Raw genomic sequence first — 21,587 nt, 5'->3', positions numbered from 1 at the left:
CAATGGTCTTTGTAATTGCATCATTAGACTTCTCTAGTCACTTTTTATTTTCATTTGCTTGTTCATTACTTCCTCTTTCATTGGGGTCTTCATCAAAATCAACATCATCTTTACCAAGAGTCCAACCACTCCTAGTAACAATGGACATGACGAGAGCATCATTCTTAGGATTAGTAGCCATGTCACTAGGCAATATACTCTTTGGCCTTACATTGAGATAAGCCAAGATTTGACCCACTTGGGTTTCAAGTTGAATGATAGAGGTCGAATGAGATATCATTATTTGGTTGTGTTGTGAGAAATCACTTTTCATCTCTCTCAGCATGTTATTAGTTCTCTTAACACCCTAAGATATGAGCAAGGACATCTTTACTTTTGAACCTTTTTAGATTAACGGAGCTTAACTCTTTACCCTTGTCCTTATCATGTGAAGGTACATACCGATCATATTCTCTATTTTTATCTCTCCAATTTCGGTCTCTACCATAATTTCTATTACACCAATCTCTATCACGATTCTTTTCCTTCTAAACTTGATTCCTACTTTGCCTTTGATAGATAGAAGGGAACCCCTATTGGTTTAATAAGAATTGAATTTCTTCATCAAGATACTCGACTTCCTCATCATCATTAGATTTAACACTCTTATATGCAACAATGTTAACCACTTTTGAGAGAGATCCCATTACATGCTTGGTGAGAGATCAAGTTGAGTCATTACTGTAGCAATGTTTTCATTTGTTTCCTCATCCTTTCTTCTTTTCTCTTAGCTTACAAAAGATACAGAGAGAGCCCCCACGGCCATCTCAATATCTCTTATGTGTTATCCTCTACTTTGCTTGGTCATTTGATCCAATAAAGTCACACAACACCATAAGTTTGTTTGATAAGAGATCCTCCAACCGCATTATCCATTAACGTCTTGTTCAATTGATCTAATGCCTTATAGAAGATTTGAAGAATCATTTTGTACGAGACCTCATGATTTGGGCATTCGATTATCTTATTGTTGAAATGTTTCCAAGCCTCATATAATGATTCTCCATTAAGTTGGCAAAAACTAATGATTTTATCTCTTAGTTGCAACATTCGAGAAGGAGGAAGTACCTATCCAAGAATGCTTCCATGAGCTCAGCCCATGAAGTGATAGACCCTGCGGGTAAAAACCACAACCATAAGACAACTTCTCCCATAAAAAAGAATGGGAAAAGACACAAATAGATTAAATCCACGGGTACTTAGTAGGCATCATCAATCGATTGAGCTAAATCATAATACAAATATAATAAAATGCGAGATAAATAAGCTAAGTTAAGGTAAGAGGGAAAATCTGGAATAACACTAAATACTGTAATTAAATAACAAAAATGATAATAATAAGGAACAATACAACTATATCTACATAACTAGACCCTATAAACCAAAAAGTGCAATAAAGTAAATAGCCTAACGTGGTCCCCATAAGCCCAGAGGGTGCAAAGAGAAGAAATAACTATAATTATACTAATTAGTCACAAATCAAAATCATAATTGCGGATCCTTCATATCGTAAACACTGGATGCCTACCGGTTGCATAACCGTCATAATAACCTCTCACTATTGGACTTGAAACAGAACTCATATCATCATTTGCTAGACTAGAACTAAAACTCATATCATGAACAGTGCCGAAATCAAACTAGTCTTAATCTCATAAATCACCGGACTCAAATCATAACTAATATCATCTCAAAAGTATCGATTTAGAATAAAACACCATGTATCTAATCCTCCTGGGATAAAGAACATAATTAAAGTAGTACACAAGGTCTATTAGGTATACAAGGGACTAATAGCAATCTTTGCCTAAGGTGCATTGGAGGGCCCAAATCTAACCCCAAAATCCGTTCTAAGGCAAATTCTACCCTGAATTAGGCTAAGGTATCTAATTTGACTACTAGATCTTTATCAAACTACAATTTAGTCCTAAGATAACAATTTTTACCTAAAAAACAAGTAATTAAGTTAAGTATGCCTAATTACGGTTTCTTAATTGGGTAAAATTTCCATTTCCATCCCCAAACTAGCATTATATTATATTCCTACAATAATTAGGCTTAATCTAAAAGGAAGATAAATCTAACCCATCTGGACGCCGAAGAAGGCCCGATGAAATTCACTAAATTGTTGATTTTTCCTTTCGAAAAGCTTTTGCAGGATGCGATGCTATCAAAATGATAATCAACTTAATAATACGAGAACAATTTTACCCATATTGCATTGCCAAAATTGCTTTAAAATATTTGTGGGCCTGCTTACAGAATCACACTCTTGAAACTGCTAATGCATCCCTCTACACTCAAGAAATATTTACCCTTGAGAATGGGTAAATTCTAAGCTCAAATGATGCCTCAATCTACTCACCAAGAATCTAGGGAATTTGGGATTAAATTGAAGAATTAACCAAGAATTTAAAGGAAACTTACCAAGATTTTGATGAAGAAATGAGAAATTCAAGCTCGCAAACACCCAAAAATCTCATAATATTGTTCCTCCTAATTTCCCACACTCTATAGGGCTTTCACTCTTGAGACTTGTGAGAAAATGGGAGAAAATTGGGTAAGTGGGAGATTTAATGCCTCCCAGTTGCCGTTTAAGTGGCCACTTGACCGCTTAAGAGGTCACCGTTAAAGCGGTACCCGCTTGGCATGTTAGACCGTCAAGCGCACAAGCTGGTGCTAAAGAGGCATCTGCTTTAGCGGCAATATAACCGCTAAAGCAGTTTGCTAGGCAAGCCACAACCGCTAAAGCATCCGACTGGAGCCTAAAGAGGCCTTCGTTAAAGTGACCAAAGGTCGCTTTGGCGGATGCACCAACAGAATCCACCAGCTGAGACTTGAAAAATTTTCAAGTCTCTACCGATCCCCCGGATTCATTTGGAATCCCATGAACCCAAAAAAACTATGCCACCTTATCAAATTTGATATTTTGAACTCAATGACAGTCAAAATTTCCATTAGAGGTCATTTTGATCAAAAGTGGGAGCCACACCCAAATGCCATTTTAATCAAATTCTGACCAATAACCCAAAATGAGTCCAAAAACCTTGGAACCCAAACTAAAGGTCCCCCTAGCCTAAATTCAATATTTTAGAGCTGATGGAACTGTCAGAATTAGCATACAAGGATGTTAAACTAAATTTTTTGCTTGATAGCCAATTTTTACCAACGTATACTTCAAAATAAAGAATTGACTCTAAAAAACAAGTGAACTGCTCGATAACTAAACTATCAACTCCAATAAGTTGTAATGACTTGGGGAAGCTATAGGAAAGATCTAAATGGAGAAAGCATGGAAATGCAAAAAATGTCTTGGAGGGCTACTAAAAGAACTTTTGTCTGCAAAAGTAAAGAGTTAAGATGTACCTGAAGGCTCGAGCAGGTAAGAATAATGGGCTTGCATCTCACTCTTGATCTCCCAAGTAGCATACTCTACTAGGTGGTGCCTCCACTAAACCTTAATTACTGGAATCTCCCTAGAGCGCAACCTCTTGACATCCTTGACTAATATGAACACCGGCTTCTCTACGAAGGTCAACCTCTCTTCCAGTTGTATCGAGTCTCATCGAAGCATGTAAGGCTCATAAAAAATGTACTTCCATAATAGAAACATGGAAAATTGGATAAACAACAACACAAGTTGGGTTAAGGCTAACTCATATGCGACCTCTCTAACGGTGCGAAGGATCTCAAAAGGTCCAATATACTTGGGGATGAGCTTGCCTTTATTTCTGAATCTCATCACACCTTTCATGGTTGATACTCAGAGAAAGGTGTCCATAACACGCCATCTCAGAAAAAGGCAATTATTATGACAATTTTCATAATCAGAGTAAATTTAAAGAATTTAATAACTTAAGTCCAAAATATGGATTTCACAATATAATTAGGGTTTATGATCATGAACATGTAACAACACTAAATTCATGGTAAAATGTGGATTAATACTTAATAATACCAAGGGATTGAGATATCAGGGATTTTGACAACATCCATTAACCTTAAAATTTAAAGAAGGAACTAAATTGAAAAATTGGTTTAACTTTGGGACTTAATGGGTGAAAGAAAACCCATTGATGAAATACCACATACTTAGAGATAAGAACTCTAAAGAAACTTTTGAAATTGGAAGCGTGAAGAAGATGAACCTTAGCTTTGCCTTGGGAAAAAAATGGCCTCTTTTCTCTGTGTTGAAACTAAGTGTCGAATATTTTTTGGAGTAATGAGGGCTTAGGATAATATTAACCTCAATAATTAGCCTTGAAATAACTTAGACAACATAGTTTTTATGTTAAAATAGTGGGAAAAGACTGACGTGTCCTTTTAAATTCATAACTGAACTCCACCAGACGAGCCTTGGTATGATCGTAGGACCTACCTATGATCGTATTTTGGTTCATAGGTTGAAGGTTCCAATTGAATCAACTTTAGGAGTCAAGATTGTACCTAAGATCATGGTTTCTAACCACGATCGTGATTCGTTCTCGTGGTTGGGAGGTATACTTTTCAACTTTAAGATTTTTGGGGATGTTTCGATCAGAAAAAACCATTGTACGGTCATACAATGTAACCACGATCGTGGTTTGTCTCGTGATATATTTCTATTGGATAGTGCTTTGCTAAAATGGCCATAACCTTTTACTTAGATATCAGATTAAGGCAAAATTGGATACGTTAGAAAAATAATTTAAACATATATCACTTGGTGGATTTTGAGCTCAAAAATACTTTAGAATCTAGAAGTTATGCTTATTTGAAGCTGACCATAGTAAGATACTTCTCAAGGAATCAATTGGTAAGGAAGGTTTTAACTTGGCTAAGAGTTAGGGGTTACTTGTGGCCTTAATACATGTCTAAATCACTTTTCATGCTATAAAAACATTATGTTTGATCCTACAAGTACTTGAATCATGGTTCTAATCTTAGCTTAAATTTTTGAGGTATTACAATATCTCCTCCTCGGGGTCATTCGTCCCCAAATGGAAACGGACTGAGCTGAAAAGTTAGGGGAAAGAGCTGCAATTTTCACATTTTCTTCACCACTTCTCCTGATATTGTTGGAACCATTTTACTGTATTTTACCTAAAATTCCACACTGAATTATAAGAGCTGAACATTGGCATGATAAATGAGTTGGTAACTAAAACATGGACTAAAATAAGCTCATGAATGCATGCTATGACATGAGAATAACTAGGTAACATGAAATAGATATAATTAATTAATTAATTAAGGTGAAACTATTACCTTAAGCTGGAACTGAGTCCAAAGGAAAGAGGTGAGGGTACTTGGTCATCATATCTGCCTCTGTCTCCTAAGTAGCTTCCTCAACCTACTGTTTTCACTAAAGAACCTTTACCAAGGTGACCTTCTTATTTCTCAACTTATAAACCTGACAGTTAAGAATCTCAACAGAAACCTCTTGGTAAGCGAGAGTATCTTTCACACCCACACTATCTATGGGCACAACTGATGGGTGATTCATCAATACATTTTTTTAACAGAGAGACATAGAAGACTGGATGCACTGATGCTAAGTTTGTAGGTAGATCCAATTCATAGGCTACATTATCAAAATGAACTATAATCTTATAAGGACCAATATAGTGGGGATTGAGCTTTTTCCACTTACGAAATCTTTTCACCCCTTTCATAGGTGAAACTTTCAAGTAGACAAAAATCACCAGTAGCAAACTCAAGTTCCCTTTCTCTCACATTTGCATAGGACTTCCGGCGACTTTGAGTTGTTTTTAGTCTTTCTCTTATTAGCTGAACTTTCTCCATAGCCTCATGAACTGAGTCTGTCCCAGCTAATGTAGCTTCACCGACTTCAAACCAACTAATAAGAGAGCTACACATCCTACTATAAAGTGCCTCAAACGAGGATATCTGAATATTGAAGTCATAGCTGTTATTATTAGCAAACTCAATCAAAAAAAAAATGATCATCCCAACTACCTTTGAAATCAATCAAGCACGCTCTCAACATGTACTCTAAGGTCTGAATGGTCCTCTCTGCCTGACTATTTGTCTGTGAGTAAAAAGTTGTACTAAGATGAACTTGGGTGCCAAGACCCTTTTGAAATGTCTTCTAAGATTGAGAGATAAACTGAGTACCTCTATCTGAAATGATAGTCAATGGGACTCCATGCAATTTCACCAACTCCTTAAGGTAGAGTCTAGCATAGCCCTCAACTGAATCTGAAGTATTAGCTGGCAGAAAATTGGTCGACTTAGTCATTCGATCCATGATAACCCAAAAAGAATCATGTTGTCTACGAGTACGAGACAACCCTCTAATGAAGTCCATACTTACCACCTCCCACTTTCAAGTGCTAATGTCTGGTGCTCAACCTTAACCTAATTTTCTACTTTATAAAGAAAATATTTAGGAAACTTTAATGGATATAAAAAGATTTGACTAAGTTTAAAATTTAAAATTTAGGTTTATTCAGGTCTAAAAATAAAATTCTACAAGAAAAATATAAAATAGGTAACAACTAAATTATTAAGTAAAACAAAATATTATTAAATTACCAAATCAAAATACTTTACTATATTTATAATATAGCAAATAATAATTTTAAAAATATTTTCTCAAATATTTATATTAATAAAATAGATAAATGCAAGAGTAAGTAAAGAAAAAAGAAATTTGCTAATGAATGTAGCAGCAGCAGTGGTGGTGGTAGTAGTAGTGGTGGTGGTGGTATTTGCTCAAATATTTATATTAATAAAATAGATAAATGCAAGAGTAAGTAAGGAAAAAAAGAAATTTGCAAATGAATGTAGTAGCAATAGGAGGAGGAGGAGGTAGTAGTGGTGGTGGTAATACTACTTCTAAAATAATGCGGTTAAAATCTGTTAGCACAATTTGGTGAAAATAAGTAAAAGCAATGCTTTTGATCTCCCAAACAAAATAGACGTTTGAATGAATAAAATTATGTAAAAGAAGATAAAATTAGGTGACAACAGTCGTAACCCTTTGTATGGCTATCATTCATGTTGTGTCTCATTATAAAAAAATTAGTACCCTTTTCTAAAATTGCACATAACTCTTTATCTGATTACCATTTATGTTGTGTCTCATTGTCAAAAAAATTAGTAATTCTTTGTATGAATACTCAACTTTTTGTATGATTACAATTTCATGTTGTGTCTCAGTACAGAAAAATTAGTAATCGTTTATATAGTTACTTGTAACTTTTTATGGTTATCATTTCATTAAATTTTAAATTAAATCTTCAAACTTTTAAGTTTATTATAGTTATGGTAATTAAGACACATCATAGTGTTCTAAACTAAAAAGCATTAAAAAAAAGATCTTTACATGTTTCACAAGAAGAGTATAAAGAAAACTTCAAACTCACATAATTTCAACAGTTAATATGAGCATGGAGACATGTAAGCTTAAAACAACACTACCTTAATAGTTTGATAACATGTAATTCTTAACTCAACAATCATGGGTAATATGTTATGAACCAATTATTCCACATTGAAAAAATAGGAAAATGCTAAGGGGATTATAAGTCAAATGGGTTCTCCCACCTATTAGACTAGTTTTTTGGGTTGGGCTCTCCCGTTTGGTTTATAACATTGGTGCTCGCATTGAGAGTCTCACGCGTTGGGTCGTGACTCCGAGTGGTAGCCTGCACGCTAGGAATGGTGGTTTGGACCCAAGAGGGGTGCCGGCCGTGACCAATTGGGCCGTAGCCGTGACCAACGAGGATTGATCCATGTGTGGGGAGCCGCGCGTTGGGCCGTGACTCGTAGTGATGGTCTGGACCTAAGAGAGGTGCCAGCCGTGACCAACGAGGATCTATTCACGCGTGGAGCCACGACTCGGAGTGGTGGCCTGTGCGCCAGGAGTGGTGGCCTGGACCCAATTGGTTCTCAAGTGGAGGAGATTGTTATGAACCAATTGTCCCACGTTGAAAAAGTAGAGAAATAATAAGGGAATTATAAGCCAAATGGGTTTTCCCACCACCTATTAGACTAGTCTCTTGATTTCGACTCTCAACGAGAGCACCAATGTTATAAACCAAACGGGAGAGCCCAACCCAAAATACTAGTCTAATAGGTGGGAGAACTCATTTGACTTATAATTCCTTTAGCATTTCTTTATTTTTCCATAAAAAGTAATTTTTTTTTCTTTTTTGAGTTTTATGAAAGCTAGGTTATTTTACGAAATAAAGAGTTTAGATTTTCTTGAAAAAAATAATTTAAAAGTGCAAATTGTGAATCCAAAAATAGTGAAAAACATCTCTTGGATGTTTTTTCAAAATTTAAATATTGTAAAAATAGTTTTCAACAATATTTATCAACAAATAAGTATTTCAGAATAAACTGAAAAAACATATTCTAAAATATTGTGAAATATTGTGAAAGGCCAAACACCTACTTAATCTACATCAAAATATTAGGGTGCAAATCATCAAAGACATATTTAGGTAATTCAATGATTTAGAGAAGGTATGAAACAAATTTCCAAAAATACACTTGATAACTTTGTACATTACTTGATGAACGAATTCTCCTATTATTTTATGATTTTTAATTTAATCCCTATCGCCCAAACTTGACAACTAGCTCAAAAGGCTATCATGATTATTTAATTATTTATTTTGACAATTAAAAGGACATCTTATTAATTACCACCAAGTGAAGAAATACAAAATCAAGAGCATCCTACTCCCCTTCTCAGAGATAACCAACAAAAACACATCCAATCTTATAGAACTAGCTCCCACCTACCCAGATTTACAAAGTGTATACACAGGCCATCAATCTAGCATTGTTCCTTATTCGCAGACATATCGTCAATTTGATATGATGAAATAACTTCTATATAGGCAAAAACTTCATATGAAACTTGTGTAAATATGAAACATGCTGATGCAATTGGAAACTTGACATTCGTCCTGTTGCCTGAATCTGTTCGACTGCGTTGGTGTTTTCTCAATATTGTGGCTAATCTTTTTGCTAAATAGTTGTTACTGAATAGGCGCATTGATAAGTATTAGAGAAGAACCGAGTGATTTTACCTTAAGCTTTGTTTGGATGGTGGTTTGTCGTGGTTTTATAATGTATGGTACTGTATGATATAGTATTATACTATACAATACAATATAATGTTTGGCTAAACTGTATTGTTCACTTTTGTTTAATAACAGTCTTATTATTTGGTTTGACAGTATGGTACTGTATCGTAATTGGTAAGTTTATAAAATGTCCTTAATTATAATAAATGTTAAATTTATCAATAATTGTTAATAAAATAATTTTTCTTCCTACTAATTTATCATAAATTATTCCATGGAGATATATTAAGTTGTTAAGTTCATGTACATTCTAACAAAGTCAATAAAAGAGTAGATCAAAATAAATACAATCGGATTCATTTTTTATAATAACAAATTTTATTTCTTTTTGGTGTTTTGAGACATGTCACCAATGACAAGTACAAAGTTGAATGCATTTTTTTGTGTATGCTACAGGTGTGTTCAGTATGAAATCCAAAAAAATATTTTCTAGGAAAATAAATTATTTCTTACTTATTTTCTTGTGTTCGTAACATAAGTAGAAAAACATTTTCTAAAGGCATTTGTATATATTTAATAAAAACAATGAAAACGAATATGATTGGGGGGGGGGGGGGAAGAAAAAAATTTGATTTTTTTTTCAAATAAAATATTTGGGGGTGGGGTAAGAAAAAAAGTTTTAATTTTTTTAAAAAACAAAAGTTATTTTTTTTTTTGTGTGTGGGGGGGGGGGGGAGGGGGGGGGGGGGGGAGGTAGTAGGGGTAGGGGTGGTGTAAGAAAATTTTCTTGAAAGTTTTAAGAAAAAATTAAAAAATAAAAAAGAAATTGGTGGTGGAGGAGGGCTGGGGATTGAGGGTGGGGTAAGAAAAAGATTTTGAATTTTTTTAAAAAAATTGGGGTGGGGGTTTAGGGGAGGTTCGGGTCGAGTTAGGGGGTGGGATTAGCAAAAGTTTGAAATTTTCTAAAAAAGATTTTTTTTTAAAAAAAGGTAAGTGGGGTGGGAGTGGAGGATGGTGCTGGTGGGGTGGGGATCAGAGTAGGAGGTAGAGTTAAATAATATAAGATGAAAAGTAAAATAGGTTTATATAATATTAAGTAGAGCTGTCAATACGAATTGACTCAACCCATCTGGGCTAGTCCATACGGGCTTTGAGTTTGACGGGTCAGGCCGAGCTGGCCCATTTAAATGACGGGCTAAAAAACACCAAGCCCACACTATTACCCTAGGGCTGCGGGCCTCACACACCAGTTCACTTTTTAAAAAATAATATTTTATAATTTAATTTTACACTGTTAATAAACATAAATATTTATCACACAATAACACATAATATTAATGTTTGTTAATTCAAAAGGGAGCCAGAGCTCGAATCACCCAAAGTAGGGAGAAAATGAAGAGGTGGCCCTACTCAATCGGAAACATCATGGTTGAAAGCCGATGGCGCGTTGAGGGAGATATAGTGAAGAGGAGGCGCCTAGCTGAACTAAGGAAATTAGGAAAGTGAAGAGTACAATGTACTCTTTATGTTTTAGTAGTAGATATTTAATTATTTTATTATTTATTAGATAGGAAAGTAGGAAAACTTTTCAGTTTTCATTTTCTTTGTTAATGGAACCGGTCAATGGTCATCATTAGACTTGATTGTTTTTTAACTCTTTTATTATTTTTCAGTATTTTATTTTATTTTTAAATTATTTATTATTTGACTGACAGGTCGGTCCACGGGCTAGCCCAACCCACATTCCTCAAGCCCTATGGGTCATGGGCTTATCCAGGCCGGGCTAAAAGGTCCTGTTCTAAAATAAGCTGCAAAAATTGAAGCTCACTCCATCAAATTACAGTTCGGGCCGGGCTGGCCCACAGGGCCTTGACCCATATTGACGGCTCCAATATTAAGTAAAGGCAAAATTAGAAAAAAAATAAGTAAACCATGAGATACCATCTAATTAATGATTACATAAAGTGAGAGTTTTCATGGTTACCAAACCGTGAAATTAAATCATACCATACCATTCATTTTAAGAAACAATTGAAACAAACATGATTCTCTTAATAATTATACCATACCACGAGAAAACACCATTCAAACAGAGTGTTAGAAGTTCAAAGGGTTGGTTTTAATGTTTAATCTGTGCCATCAAGTTGTGGCTTCAAGTAGATTATCTCTAATCTCCAATCTCTAATTTTTATCTATAATCTTTAATCTCTAATCTCTAATCTTTAATATATTAAAAGTGTGAAAGGTCTTAGACATGTTGTTTGAACTTTTTGTCCTTCATTAAAAGTTGTTGCTTTAGAAAAAATTGTCTTTTTCACTTTTTTTTTTTATGATATTAAATATTAGTTATAATAAAATGTTAAAAATTAAAATGGATAAAGTTTTCTTATTATGATTAAATTCCTAAGTTTATGGCAATTTTTTTCACATATATCAAACAGAAGAGTTCACGTTATAATAGTTTTTCAAAATTAAGGATTTAAGGTTTGAATTCTTTTACAATTGCAAGTTTGTCTCTCGGTTTTTATCTGATTTAGAACATGAGTATAACTTTCAGTATAAAATTCGAGAACATGAGTATAACTTTCAGTATAAAATTCGTAGTACATCTTTTCAATTAATCACTAAAGACTCTCTATTTTTATTTATTCTTTTGCTTCCATGCGTGCATATACGAAAAAATTGATTTCTGAACGAACTCCTAAAATATAGTATACTTCTATATGAAAAGACTCCTAAATATATTAAAGTATGTATATAGTACTCCTATGGTGTGAATCCATCTTCTATTCCGTTAAGCAGTTTAAGGAGTTGATGCTCGTCCGATGTGGAACAGATGCAATTCCATGGGTTCAGCATGGATATGAGGAAGAGAAAGAGGAACTCAGGGTTTGATAACTGAGATTTGTATATAATCTTGGAATATATAACTATCCAACATATTGGACTAAATAAATTACTTTTATGTCTTGTTTGTTCTTGATATAGGTCATTAAAAATCCACATATACCTTCGGGAGAGACATATAGGAGATGTTCAAGTTACTTCGATCCGTGAAGCAGTCAAAAGCCAATGGATGGCTTATAAGGCTTTTCTCTCGGGTCTCTGTTCTCTCTGACCAAAGTGATCGAGACATTCTAGTGAGTACTCCTTTCTCCTGCACAAACCTAAAAAGCAACAGGAAAAAAGAAGTAAAACGATATATATATATATATATATATATATATATATATATATGTATATCCCAATCATCGAATTATTTTGATATCATAAAGTAGTCATGAAACACCCAGGGTTTTGATCCTTAGAAATTTCCTGGGTTTTTAGTTTCTAGACATCGTACGACTAGGGGTACTAGTCGTATGTTAGGGTATGGTTTGGTGGCCTTAGTCGTATGTTAATTAGTGTGGTTTGATTTGGTTTCTGTTTAACATACGAATGGATCTTACTAGTCGTATCTTGGGGTACTAGTGGTAAGATGTCAATCGTCTTTTGCCCTATGTTTAACCTAGGTGATCCTATTCTGCCTAGGGTACTGTTTCATAGTACTTATCATATGGTTGGGTACGATTTGGCTTGGGTGGTCATATGTTGGACAGTGTTGGGGTCCAAGGGGAGGCCTAGAGTACGAGACAAGGGTACCACTCATACCCTATGGTATGGTTTGGGGGGAGGGGATGGTCGTACCCTCATACGAAAATTTTGTACAGTTTAAGTTGAGGGTAATCTGGACATTTTTCCTCTTAACCTATTAAGGCCCCACAACTTATATCACTCTTCGAACATCATTTACCCTATTATTCTAATCTTAAACACTTAAAATTCTCTCTCAAATTCTCTCAAAGACTCTTGGGTCAAGGAAGGCTAGGGTTGCATCAATAGGATCAATTTGGGGCTTGCAAATGATGGTTTCTCTCCGTCTTCTTCGTAATCTAAGCCATGTTACTCCTCCCTTATTGTTAGTTCCAACTAAAGACATGTTTCATGAATTTTTAACATGGCATAATTATGTCATGGTTTTGGGTTTTCAAATATATGTTAGTGGTTTTGGTTATAATGGTTGCTTATGGTTTTCCAATGCCTTTTACTTATGATTTTCATATTATAATAGTGGTTTGAACAATTGGTTGCATAGAAATAGTTAATTGGTACTTGTTTTTGGCTTGGAAATACTATACCCCAATATGTTTGATAAAATGCCTATGAGATTGCTTTTACTATATTATTGGACTTTTAATGTAACTGTTGCATGGTATACCTTGTTAATGAAATCCTAATTGGTTTGGATGGTTTTAAATGGTTAAATGGTAAGGTCTTGACGGTCATGGTTATGGTTTAATTAAATAGCCTTGCGAGGTACAAGGAAATCCCTCAAGCAATCTTAATGATGAAAAACTTGTGGGATCCCCCAAGTCAACTTAATAATGTAATCTATGGGTACGTGGAAAACCCTTTTTCTATAAAAGGTTGACTAAGGATATTGCTTGCAAGCTATAGTCGGTATGATGATACCACTACTTATAGCCTTGGTTATTAATAAATAGAATTGGTGGTTTGGTTGTGTGATAATTGTTTTAATTGAGCAATAATGGCGGGGTGTGACAGCTAACCGTGAAGGTATGGGTCCAATGAATGGATACTGAAAAATCATGTTTGCCGACTTGAGGATTGATCATGGCGACCATATAAAATACTTATGGAGTACATGAGTGTCACACTCCTTTTCTGCTCGAAGGGATCGAGTCGAAGGGTTTTTCCAATTAAAGTGACGGTATTGAATAAGAATTATTTTATTTACAGAGTCGCCACTTGGAATTGAGTTTTGGTGTTCCAAGTCACCTTTTTGAATCCCTAATCAAAAGGAAATGATTCTTTATCATGGTCTGCGAAAATAGAAGATCGGGTAAGGAATTCTGTTGACCGAGGGGAAGGTATGAGGCACCCCTCGAGTTCCGTGGTTCTAGCACGGTCGTTTTTATTGACTTATCTTGACTTAAATTATTTTATTAAATTATGTTAAGGCTTAGGTTCGCTCATTTTTATTATACTGAAAACATTTGTCTATTATCTTATATTAAATGAATCGATAAAAAAATAATTTATATATATAAAAAAAATTATCAAGATGTATTATTACATTCTTGAAATTTTAAATGTCTCAAGAAGATGCGTGTGCCGCATTCTTAATTGAGACGAATACTTTAAACGTGTCTAAAATTTATTTAACGTTAAAACACTGATTTAATTTCTGTAAATTTGTAATAATCTATATATTTGAAATTCTACTTAATCTTAAGAGTAAACTTAAACAACATTTGTTCGAAACACTAAATTAATTTAGTAATAACATTATCAATCTTTTGTTAATGATAAAATAATAACAATAAAATAAAATAAATTTAATTGAATAATAATAATAATAATAATAATAATAATAAAATGATACACATATATAAAATTTAATCATATTATATTAATTTATTATGAATCCCTATATTTATCTATTTATTTAAATTTAAAATATAGAAATAAATAAATAAATAAATAAAATCTATTAGTTAATAATAAATAAAGTAAAGATTCCCCTTTTTAATAAATATGTACAGTACACTTATTTTTCTGCAAACCAACAAACGTACTAATTTTTTTTTACTTTATTAGCAAATCAAATATAAAATATCATAAAATTTTCAACTTCAACTATTCTGATAGAGAAAATTAGTAGCGGCCTAATGGTGATAGTGACTAGAAGACCGTTCTGTCGACAGCAGTAGCGGTTGCCAGCAAATTTGGTTAAAAATCGAAGAAAAAAGGATGAATCTGAAGGTTGGCGACACTGTTAGCTTCGCCGGTGGCTGCTGCCGATGTTTTTGATGATGAAAAAGAGAGAAATAATCAATGGGGAAAAGGGGATGGCGCCGTCGACGAGGTGGCTGGTTGCGGCGGCCGGATTGGTTCGTTAGAGGATCTGACATGAATTTTCCGACGAGGTTCCGATGGTCAGCAGTTGGTTTTGGAATTTAAGGGAGTTGAAGTTATTGATGAGATTCCATCAACACCCATCTATTTTCCACTTATACTCCCTGTTTTTCTCAATTCTCTCTAAATCTCTTTTAACAGATTTTTCTACATTATTTTCCTCAATTTCTATTCTATTTTTTATTCGTGGATCTATGTAGTGTGTGTATATGAAGAAAGAAAATATGGATGCTGCTATATTTGTGAAAGTTTGTTTGAGTTAATAAATTACTGTGTTAGTAATTGTTACTTTGTTTTTATCATATACAGATATAAAAAAAACTTTTCATTGTTATCATTGTTAGTAGTAACAAACTCACAAAATAACAATTCATGAAATTACTTAAGCATTTTTATTCATATCTTTCACAATAATATCTATAAAATAAATGTTACATGATTAGATAAGAACATGTTAATGAAACAATAAATCGTCACCGGAATTTGAACGGAAACTTCAAACTCAACTTCACACTCGTTTATTTGGTGTTTTGACTAATTTTCACTTTTTATTTTTCTTTTCTCTAATGATTTTTAACTCTCTGATTTTGTCTCTGTTTTTTTTTTCACAGTGTCAAAGTCTCATTGTTTTTTTATGTTGTTGATAATGAATTCTCTTTATCCTTTGTTCAGTGTAAACATTCTTAACTATAGGAATTTGAAAAAAGGGGGGCGGGGGAGGAACAATTATTTTTTAGGGGAAGTAGTTTTAGTTACAGATAGGAAGGGTGATTTAAATATTCATATTAATTTATTTTTATTTATTTTAATAAAAGATAATACTAATAATGAAACAATCAATAAATAATATAATAAATATAAATAAAATAATAATTAATTAATTTTATATTTAACAAAAATAAAATAACAATTTATAAACAGAAAACATACATTTTTAATTTTTATATTATATTTAAAATTAAAATATATATATATATATATATATATATGTATATATATGATTAAATATAAATATAAATATTTAATATTGATAGACAAGTTAAAATTTAGATAGGATAAAAAATCACTTGTCTACATTTTTGCCCCTCTTTGTGTGAAATCTCGAGTCCTGTTTTTGGACATCCTACCTATCCCGGGTTATGACGGAATCAGGTCACGGGTAGTTCAAAGGTAATTTGGTGAGAGAAAAAGTTCAAGTCGAGTGGATTCCGTCGAATTTTCGGTTAACAACTTCTGCCTTTACATTCAACTGACTAATAAAAATCAAAAATGAAAAATTCAAGTAAAAATTACAATATCTAGAATCTTAATTCAAGCTTTCGCGACTTGAATTTGAAAATTCACCCTATTCTTCAGGCGAGCTCCTGGACTTTCTTTTTCTTCACTCTATTCTTCAGGTGGGCTCCTGGACTTACAACTTCTTCACCCTATTCTTCAGGCGGGCTCCTGGACTTCTTTTTTCTTCACCTTGTTTTTCAGGCGGGCTCCTGGATTTCCTTTTTCTTCACCCTGTTCTTTTGGCGGGCTCTTGGACTTACAACTTCTTTACCCTGTTCTTCAGGTGGGCTCCTGGACTTACAATTTCTTCACTTGTTCTTCAGGCGGGCTCCTGGACTTATAATTTCTTCACCCTGTTCTTCAGGCGGGCTCTTGGACTCAAAGAAAATAGTAAAACAGAAAAATAATATCCCATTCTTTAGGAGGGTCCTGGATAAAATAAATTTCCATTCTTCAGGATGGTCCTGAGCATACAAATAAATTACTATTCTTCAGGAGGGTCCTGAGCATAAAATAAATTTTCATTCTTCAGGAGGGTCCTGTCCCATTCTTCAGGAGGGTCCTGAATATAAAATAAATTTTCATTCTTCAGGAGGGTCCTGTCCTATTTTTCAGGAGGGTCCTGAACAAAAAATAAATTCCCATGCAACACACATAGGATTTTTGCCCCAGTTTGTACTGGAAAAATTTTTGTGTCACTGGATCTTAATATATTTTGCAAAAAATAAAGTTTACCATGACCGAGATCCAGTATCGGATACTGCAACCATGCTTTTTGCATTGAGAAAAGTATGAAATTGCATCCTTTATCTGAAAACAATTATTTCATCTCTGTTCCAAACAAAAAAAAATTGTGAGTTTTAAAACATGTGGTGGTTGGTTTGTGGCATTTGGCTTTTGAAGTGGCCGTTCTCGTACTTGCCATGCTCAACTCTTTTCCAATCCATGATAATATTCATTGAATTGTTATACTTCTGACTCAGAATTCGGACTACTGAGATCCTCAACTCAAATTATATTTCTGTTGTATAATGCTTCTGAGTTTAGCTTCCAATACATCCCTTAGATTTTCACGAGTTTAAAATGGTCAAATCACAATCATCTTGAGTACCTTACTTTTACTTTGAAACGTTATCTCTGTGCATCGACCCTTTGTCTTGCTTTGTACCCTTAAAGGAGTTGGTAGCGAGTTTGGAGTCCTTTCTTACTCGACCTGACGTGAATTTGACTCAAAAGACAACAAAAAATTTTCGTTTGATGACAAGGACACAAAAAATACAAAATTAAAATAAAACAAAAAGAAAAAGTCAATAGGTAAAACAAAGAGAAAACTTATCTGAATGTGGAAACCGATTCTGGTGATTATGACATGCATTTGAATCAAACAACTAGATCTACCCGCACTAATCAGTACAACTTTTGTCCACTTATTGAGCTTGAAATTTAGCCAATCTTAAACTTATTCCTTCTGGATAACCACTCTCCTTCGGCTAGTGACACCTCAGTGGGTTTTTGCCAACGAGCTTATCTTATTTTCATTTCTATCTCAGCTCACAGTCATCTTATCGAGCCCGAAAGGATTTTCATGAATAAGACTCTCATTTTTATTTTTTCATTTTTTTTAAAATAAACACCCAAAATCTGAAATATCATGCACTCATAACATGTTTAGTCTTGACATTCTCAAAGATTGATCCGAAGGTCTTTCTTTGGTTGTAACTTGGCTTTTGGATAGGGTTAGAAAGAAAGGTCAGAATGAGGCTCAAAAATTTAAATAACATTAGGTGAAACATACAACTTTTGGAATCGATTCTTTTCAAAAAATAAAATTTTGCCCCAGTTTCATTTCATTCTGGATAATTTGAATCTTCTTTTGGTTAGACCGAACCTCGGAGTAGGGCTGCCTACGTATCTTGTCATAGCAAGAATTAGGTCAAATGTAGTTCAAGAAATTTCTTTTGCTCGAATTTGAATTTTTGATTGATTTTTTTCTCTCTTTTTTTTTCAACTCTCTTTTTTTTACTCCATTTTTCTTGATATTTTTTTTTCAACTTTTCAAATTCTATTTTTATTTCAAAAGAGGGGTACGAAAGAAAATAACACTAAAGCTCAAAAAGGGGTAACAAAGGTTGATATATTATTCGGATAGTAGAACAAAAGGCTTTTATCATTTCAAATCTGTAAAAATGTAAGTACAAAACATACATAACATAATTGTACATAAATATCATGTATAATATTTTTTAACTGCATCAGCATTGACCGGTATTCCTTCCATTTTTTCTTCTACATCAGTCAGATATAACGCGCCATTAGGTAACACTTTCTTCACCATGAATGGCGCATGCCAATTAGGAGAAAATTTGCCTTTGGCTTCAATCTGATGAGGTAGAATGCGTCTTAGTACCAACTGACCAACTTCAAAATATCTATGACGCACCTTTTTGTTATATGCTCGTGCCATTCCCTTTTGGTATAGTTGTCCATGACATACTATATTTTTTCATCAATCAAGCTTAATTGCTCCAAACGAGTCTTGACCCATTGGTCATCATCAATTTCAGCTTCTACAACTACTCGAAGAGATGGAATTTCAATCTCTTCAGGTATAACTGCTTCAGTTCCGTACACTAACAAGTAAGAAGTTGCACCAATTGAAGTCCGAACTATAGTACGATAACCCAAAAGAGAAAAAGGAAACTTTTAGTGCCATTGTCGGGAACCCTACACCATCTTATGGAGTATTTTCTTTAAATTCTTATTGGAATATTCTACAGCTCCATTCACCTTTGGACGATAAGGAGTTGAATTGCGATGCATAATCTTAAATTGCTGGAACACTTCTTGCATCAGATGGCTATTGAGATTCGCAGCATTATCTGTGATAATTATCTTTGGAATGTCAAACCGACAAATAATGTTGGAGTGAATAAAATCAACCACCACTTTCTTGGTCACTGACTTGAAAGTCGCTGTTTTCACCCACTTCGTGAAATAATCAATGGCTACCAAGATGAACCTATGTTCATTCGAGGCCTTTGGTTCAATTGGTCCAATTACGTCCGTTCCCCAAGACACAAAAGACCATAGAGCAATCATTGTATGCAACTCAGATGGAGGGGAATGTATCAAGTCTCCATGTACCTGGTATTCATGACATTTATAAATGAAATTGATGGAATCTCGCTCTATGGTGAGCAAATAATAACCAACTTGGAGTATTTTCTTTGCCAAAATATACCCACTCATGTGTGGTCCACAAATCCCAGAATGTACTTCAGTCATGATTTTTGAAGCTTTTTTACCATCTACACACCTCAGAAGTCCCAAATTAGGAGTTCTCTTATATAGGATTCCTCCACTTAAGAAAAATCTACTAGACAAACGTTGAATGGTTCTCTTTTGGTTTCCATCGGCATGTATAGGATATTTTCCAGTATGAATATATTTTTTAATATCATGGAACCATGGCTCCCCATCAAGTTCTTCCTCAACCACATTGCAATATGTATGTTGATCATGAATCTATATATGCAAAGGATCAATATAAGTTTTATCGGGATGTTGAAGCATCGAAGATAAGGTCGCCAAAGCATCGGCAATCTCATTATGAGCTTTGGGAATGTGTTTGAACTTTATTGATACAAATTGTTGACAAAGATCTTGCAAACAACCTCTATATAGTAGGATTTTCGAACCACGAGTCTCCTAATCTCCTTGGATTTGGTGGACTAATAAATCTGAATCTCCTAATACCAACAGTTCTTGAATCCCCATGTCAATGGCTAATCTCAATCCCAGAATGCAAGCTTCGTATTCTGCCATATTATTGGTACAGTAGAATCAAAGTTGGGCAGTTATAGGATAATATTGTCCTGATTCATAAGAACCACCCCTATCCCTACTCCTTTTACATTAGCAGCTCTATCAAAGAACAACTTTTTGCCTGAATGACAATCATTAGAAATAACTTCATCTACATACAATACCTCTTCATTTGGAAAATAAGTTCGTCAATAGGATTTTCAGCCAAATGATCTGCCAAGGATTGAGCTTTCATTGCACGTCGTGTCACATAAACAATATCAAACTCTGTGAGCAACATCTGCCATTTCGCGAGTCTGTCTATGGGCATAGGTTCTAAAAAATGTACTTTAAAAGATCCATACGAGAGATGAGGTAAGTAGTATAAGATGACAAGTAATGTTTTAGCTTTTGGGCTACCCAAGTTAAGGTGCAACACGTTTTCTCAAGAAGAGTGTACTTAGCCTTATAAGTGGTACACTTTTTGCTAAGGTAGTAGATGGCTTGTTCTTTTCTGCCTGTAGCATTATTGACCCAATACACAGCTAAAAGAATTGTTTAACATAGACATGTACAATATCAAGGGTCTTCCTGGTTCTGGAGGAATCAAAATAGGCGAATTCGACAAGTATCTCTTAATTCTATCAAATGCCTCTTGACATTCTTCAATTTATTCAAGTTTAGAATTCTTTTTCAACAACTTGAATATTGGCTCGCAGGTTATTGTAAGCTGAGCAATGAATCTACTGATATAATTCAACCTTCCAAGTAAGCTCATCACCTCTGTTTTATTTTTTGGTTGAGGCAGATCTTGAATAGCTTTTATTTTTGAAGGATCTAACTCAATGCCACGTCGACTGACTATAAACCCAAGAGTTTTCCTGATGGAACTCCAAATACACATTTTTCTGGGTTAAGTTTGAGATCATACCTCCGAAGCCTTTCAAAAAATTTTCTCAAATCTTTGACATGATCAGATTTCTCTCTCGACTTAATGATCACGTCGTCATATAAACTTCAATTTCTTTGTGCATCATGTCATGAAACATTGTGGTCATTACCTCAAGTAAGTTGCCCCAGCATTCTTTAGTCCAAAAGGCATGACTCGATAACAATATATTCCCCATGGAGTAATAAATGATGTCTTTTCTGCATCTTATGGATCTATAATGATCTGGTGATACCCCGCATAACAATCTATAAAAGATAAAAGATCATGTTTGGCATAATTGTCCAACAAAATATGAATATTGGGTAGTGAAAAATTATCTTTCGGACTCACCTTATTTAGGTCACGATAATCAACACACATCCGAACTTTGTCGTCCTTCTTTGGAACAGGGACAATATTTGCCAACCAAATAGGATACTGGGCCACTCGAATGACTTTAGCCTCAAGTTTCTTCATGATTTTCTCTTTAATTTTTACACTCATGTCAGTTT

At 34.2% G+C, this 21,587-nt stretch overlaps 1 protein-coding gene and 1 non-coding gene across 2 annotated transcripts; one reads left to right on the top strand and one right to left on the bottom strand.

The window, feature by feature from the left end:
- Positions 1 to 976: 976 nt before the first annotated feature.
- On the top strand, positions 977 to 1,082 carry LOC124889053. Its single transcript, XR_007047670.1, has one exon. It is a non-coding gene; the product is annotated as a small nucleolar RNA R71 (small nucleolar RNA).
- Positions 1,083 to 19,064: 17,982 nt separating this feature from the next.
- On the bottom strand, positions 19,065 to 20,165 carry LOC124888980 (uncharacterized protein K02A2.6-like). Its single transcript, XM_047400270.1, has 2 exons — positions 20,097 to 20,165; positions 19,065 to 19,484 (listed from the first exon to the last, which is right to left on the bottom strand). Exons 1-2 carry the CDS (start codon positions 20,163 to 20,165, stop codon positions 19,065 to 19,067), a joined length of 489 nt encoding a protein of 162 aa, XP_047256226.1.
- Positions 20,166 to 21,587: the final 1,422 nt, after the last annotated feature.

The sequence above is a fragment of the Capsicum annuum genome, chromosome 11 (assembly GCF_002878395.1).
Source record: "Capsicum annuum cultivar UCD-10X-F1 chromosome 11, UCD10Xv1.1, whole genome shotgun sequence".
Taxonomy (NCBI): domain Eukaryota; kingdom Viridiplantae; phylum Streptophyta; class Magnoliopsida; order Solanales; family Solanaceae; genus Capsicum; species Capsicum annuum.
The sequence above is the reverse complement of the archived record's forward strand: the minus strand, read 5'-3'. Positions and strand labels throughout refer to the sequence as shown.

What these genes read in the sequence shown, in the direction of transcription:
- LOC124888980 (XM_047400270.1), bottom strand. Translation starts at nt 20,165, where the DNA reads ATGGCAGAATACGAAGCTTGCATTCTGGGATTGAGATTAGCCATTGAC. An exon ending in TGGGGATTCAAGAACTGTTG is followed by an intron (nt 19,485 to 20,096) that starts GTATTAGGAGAT and finishes CATGAATACCAG; the next exon opens with GTACATGGAGACTTGATACA.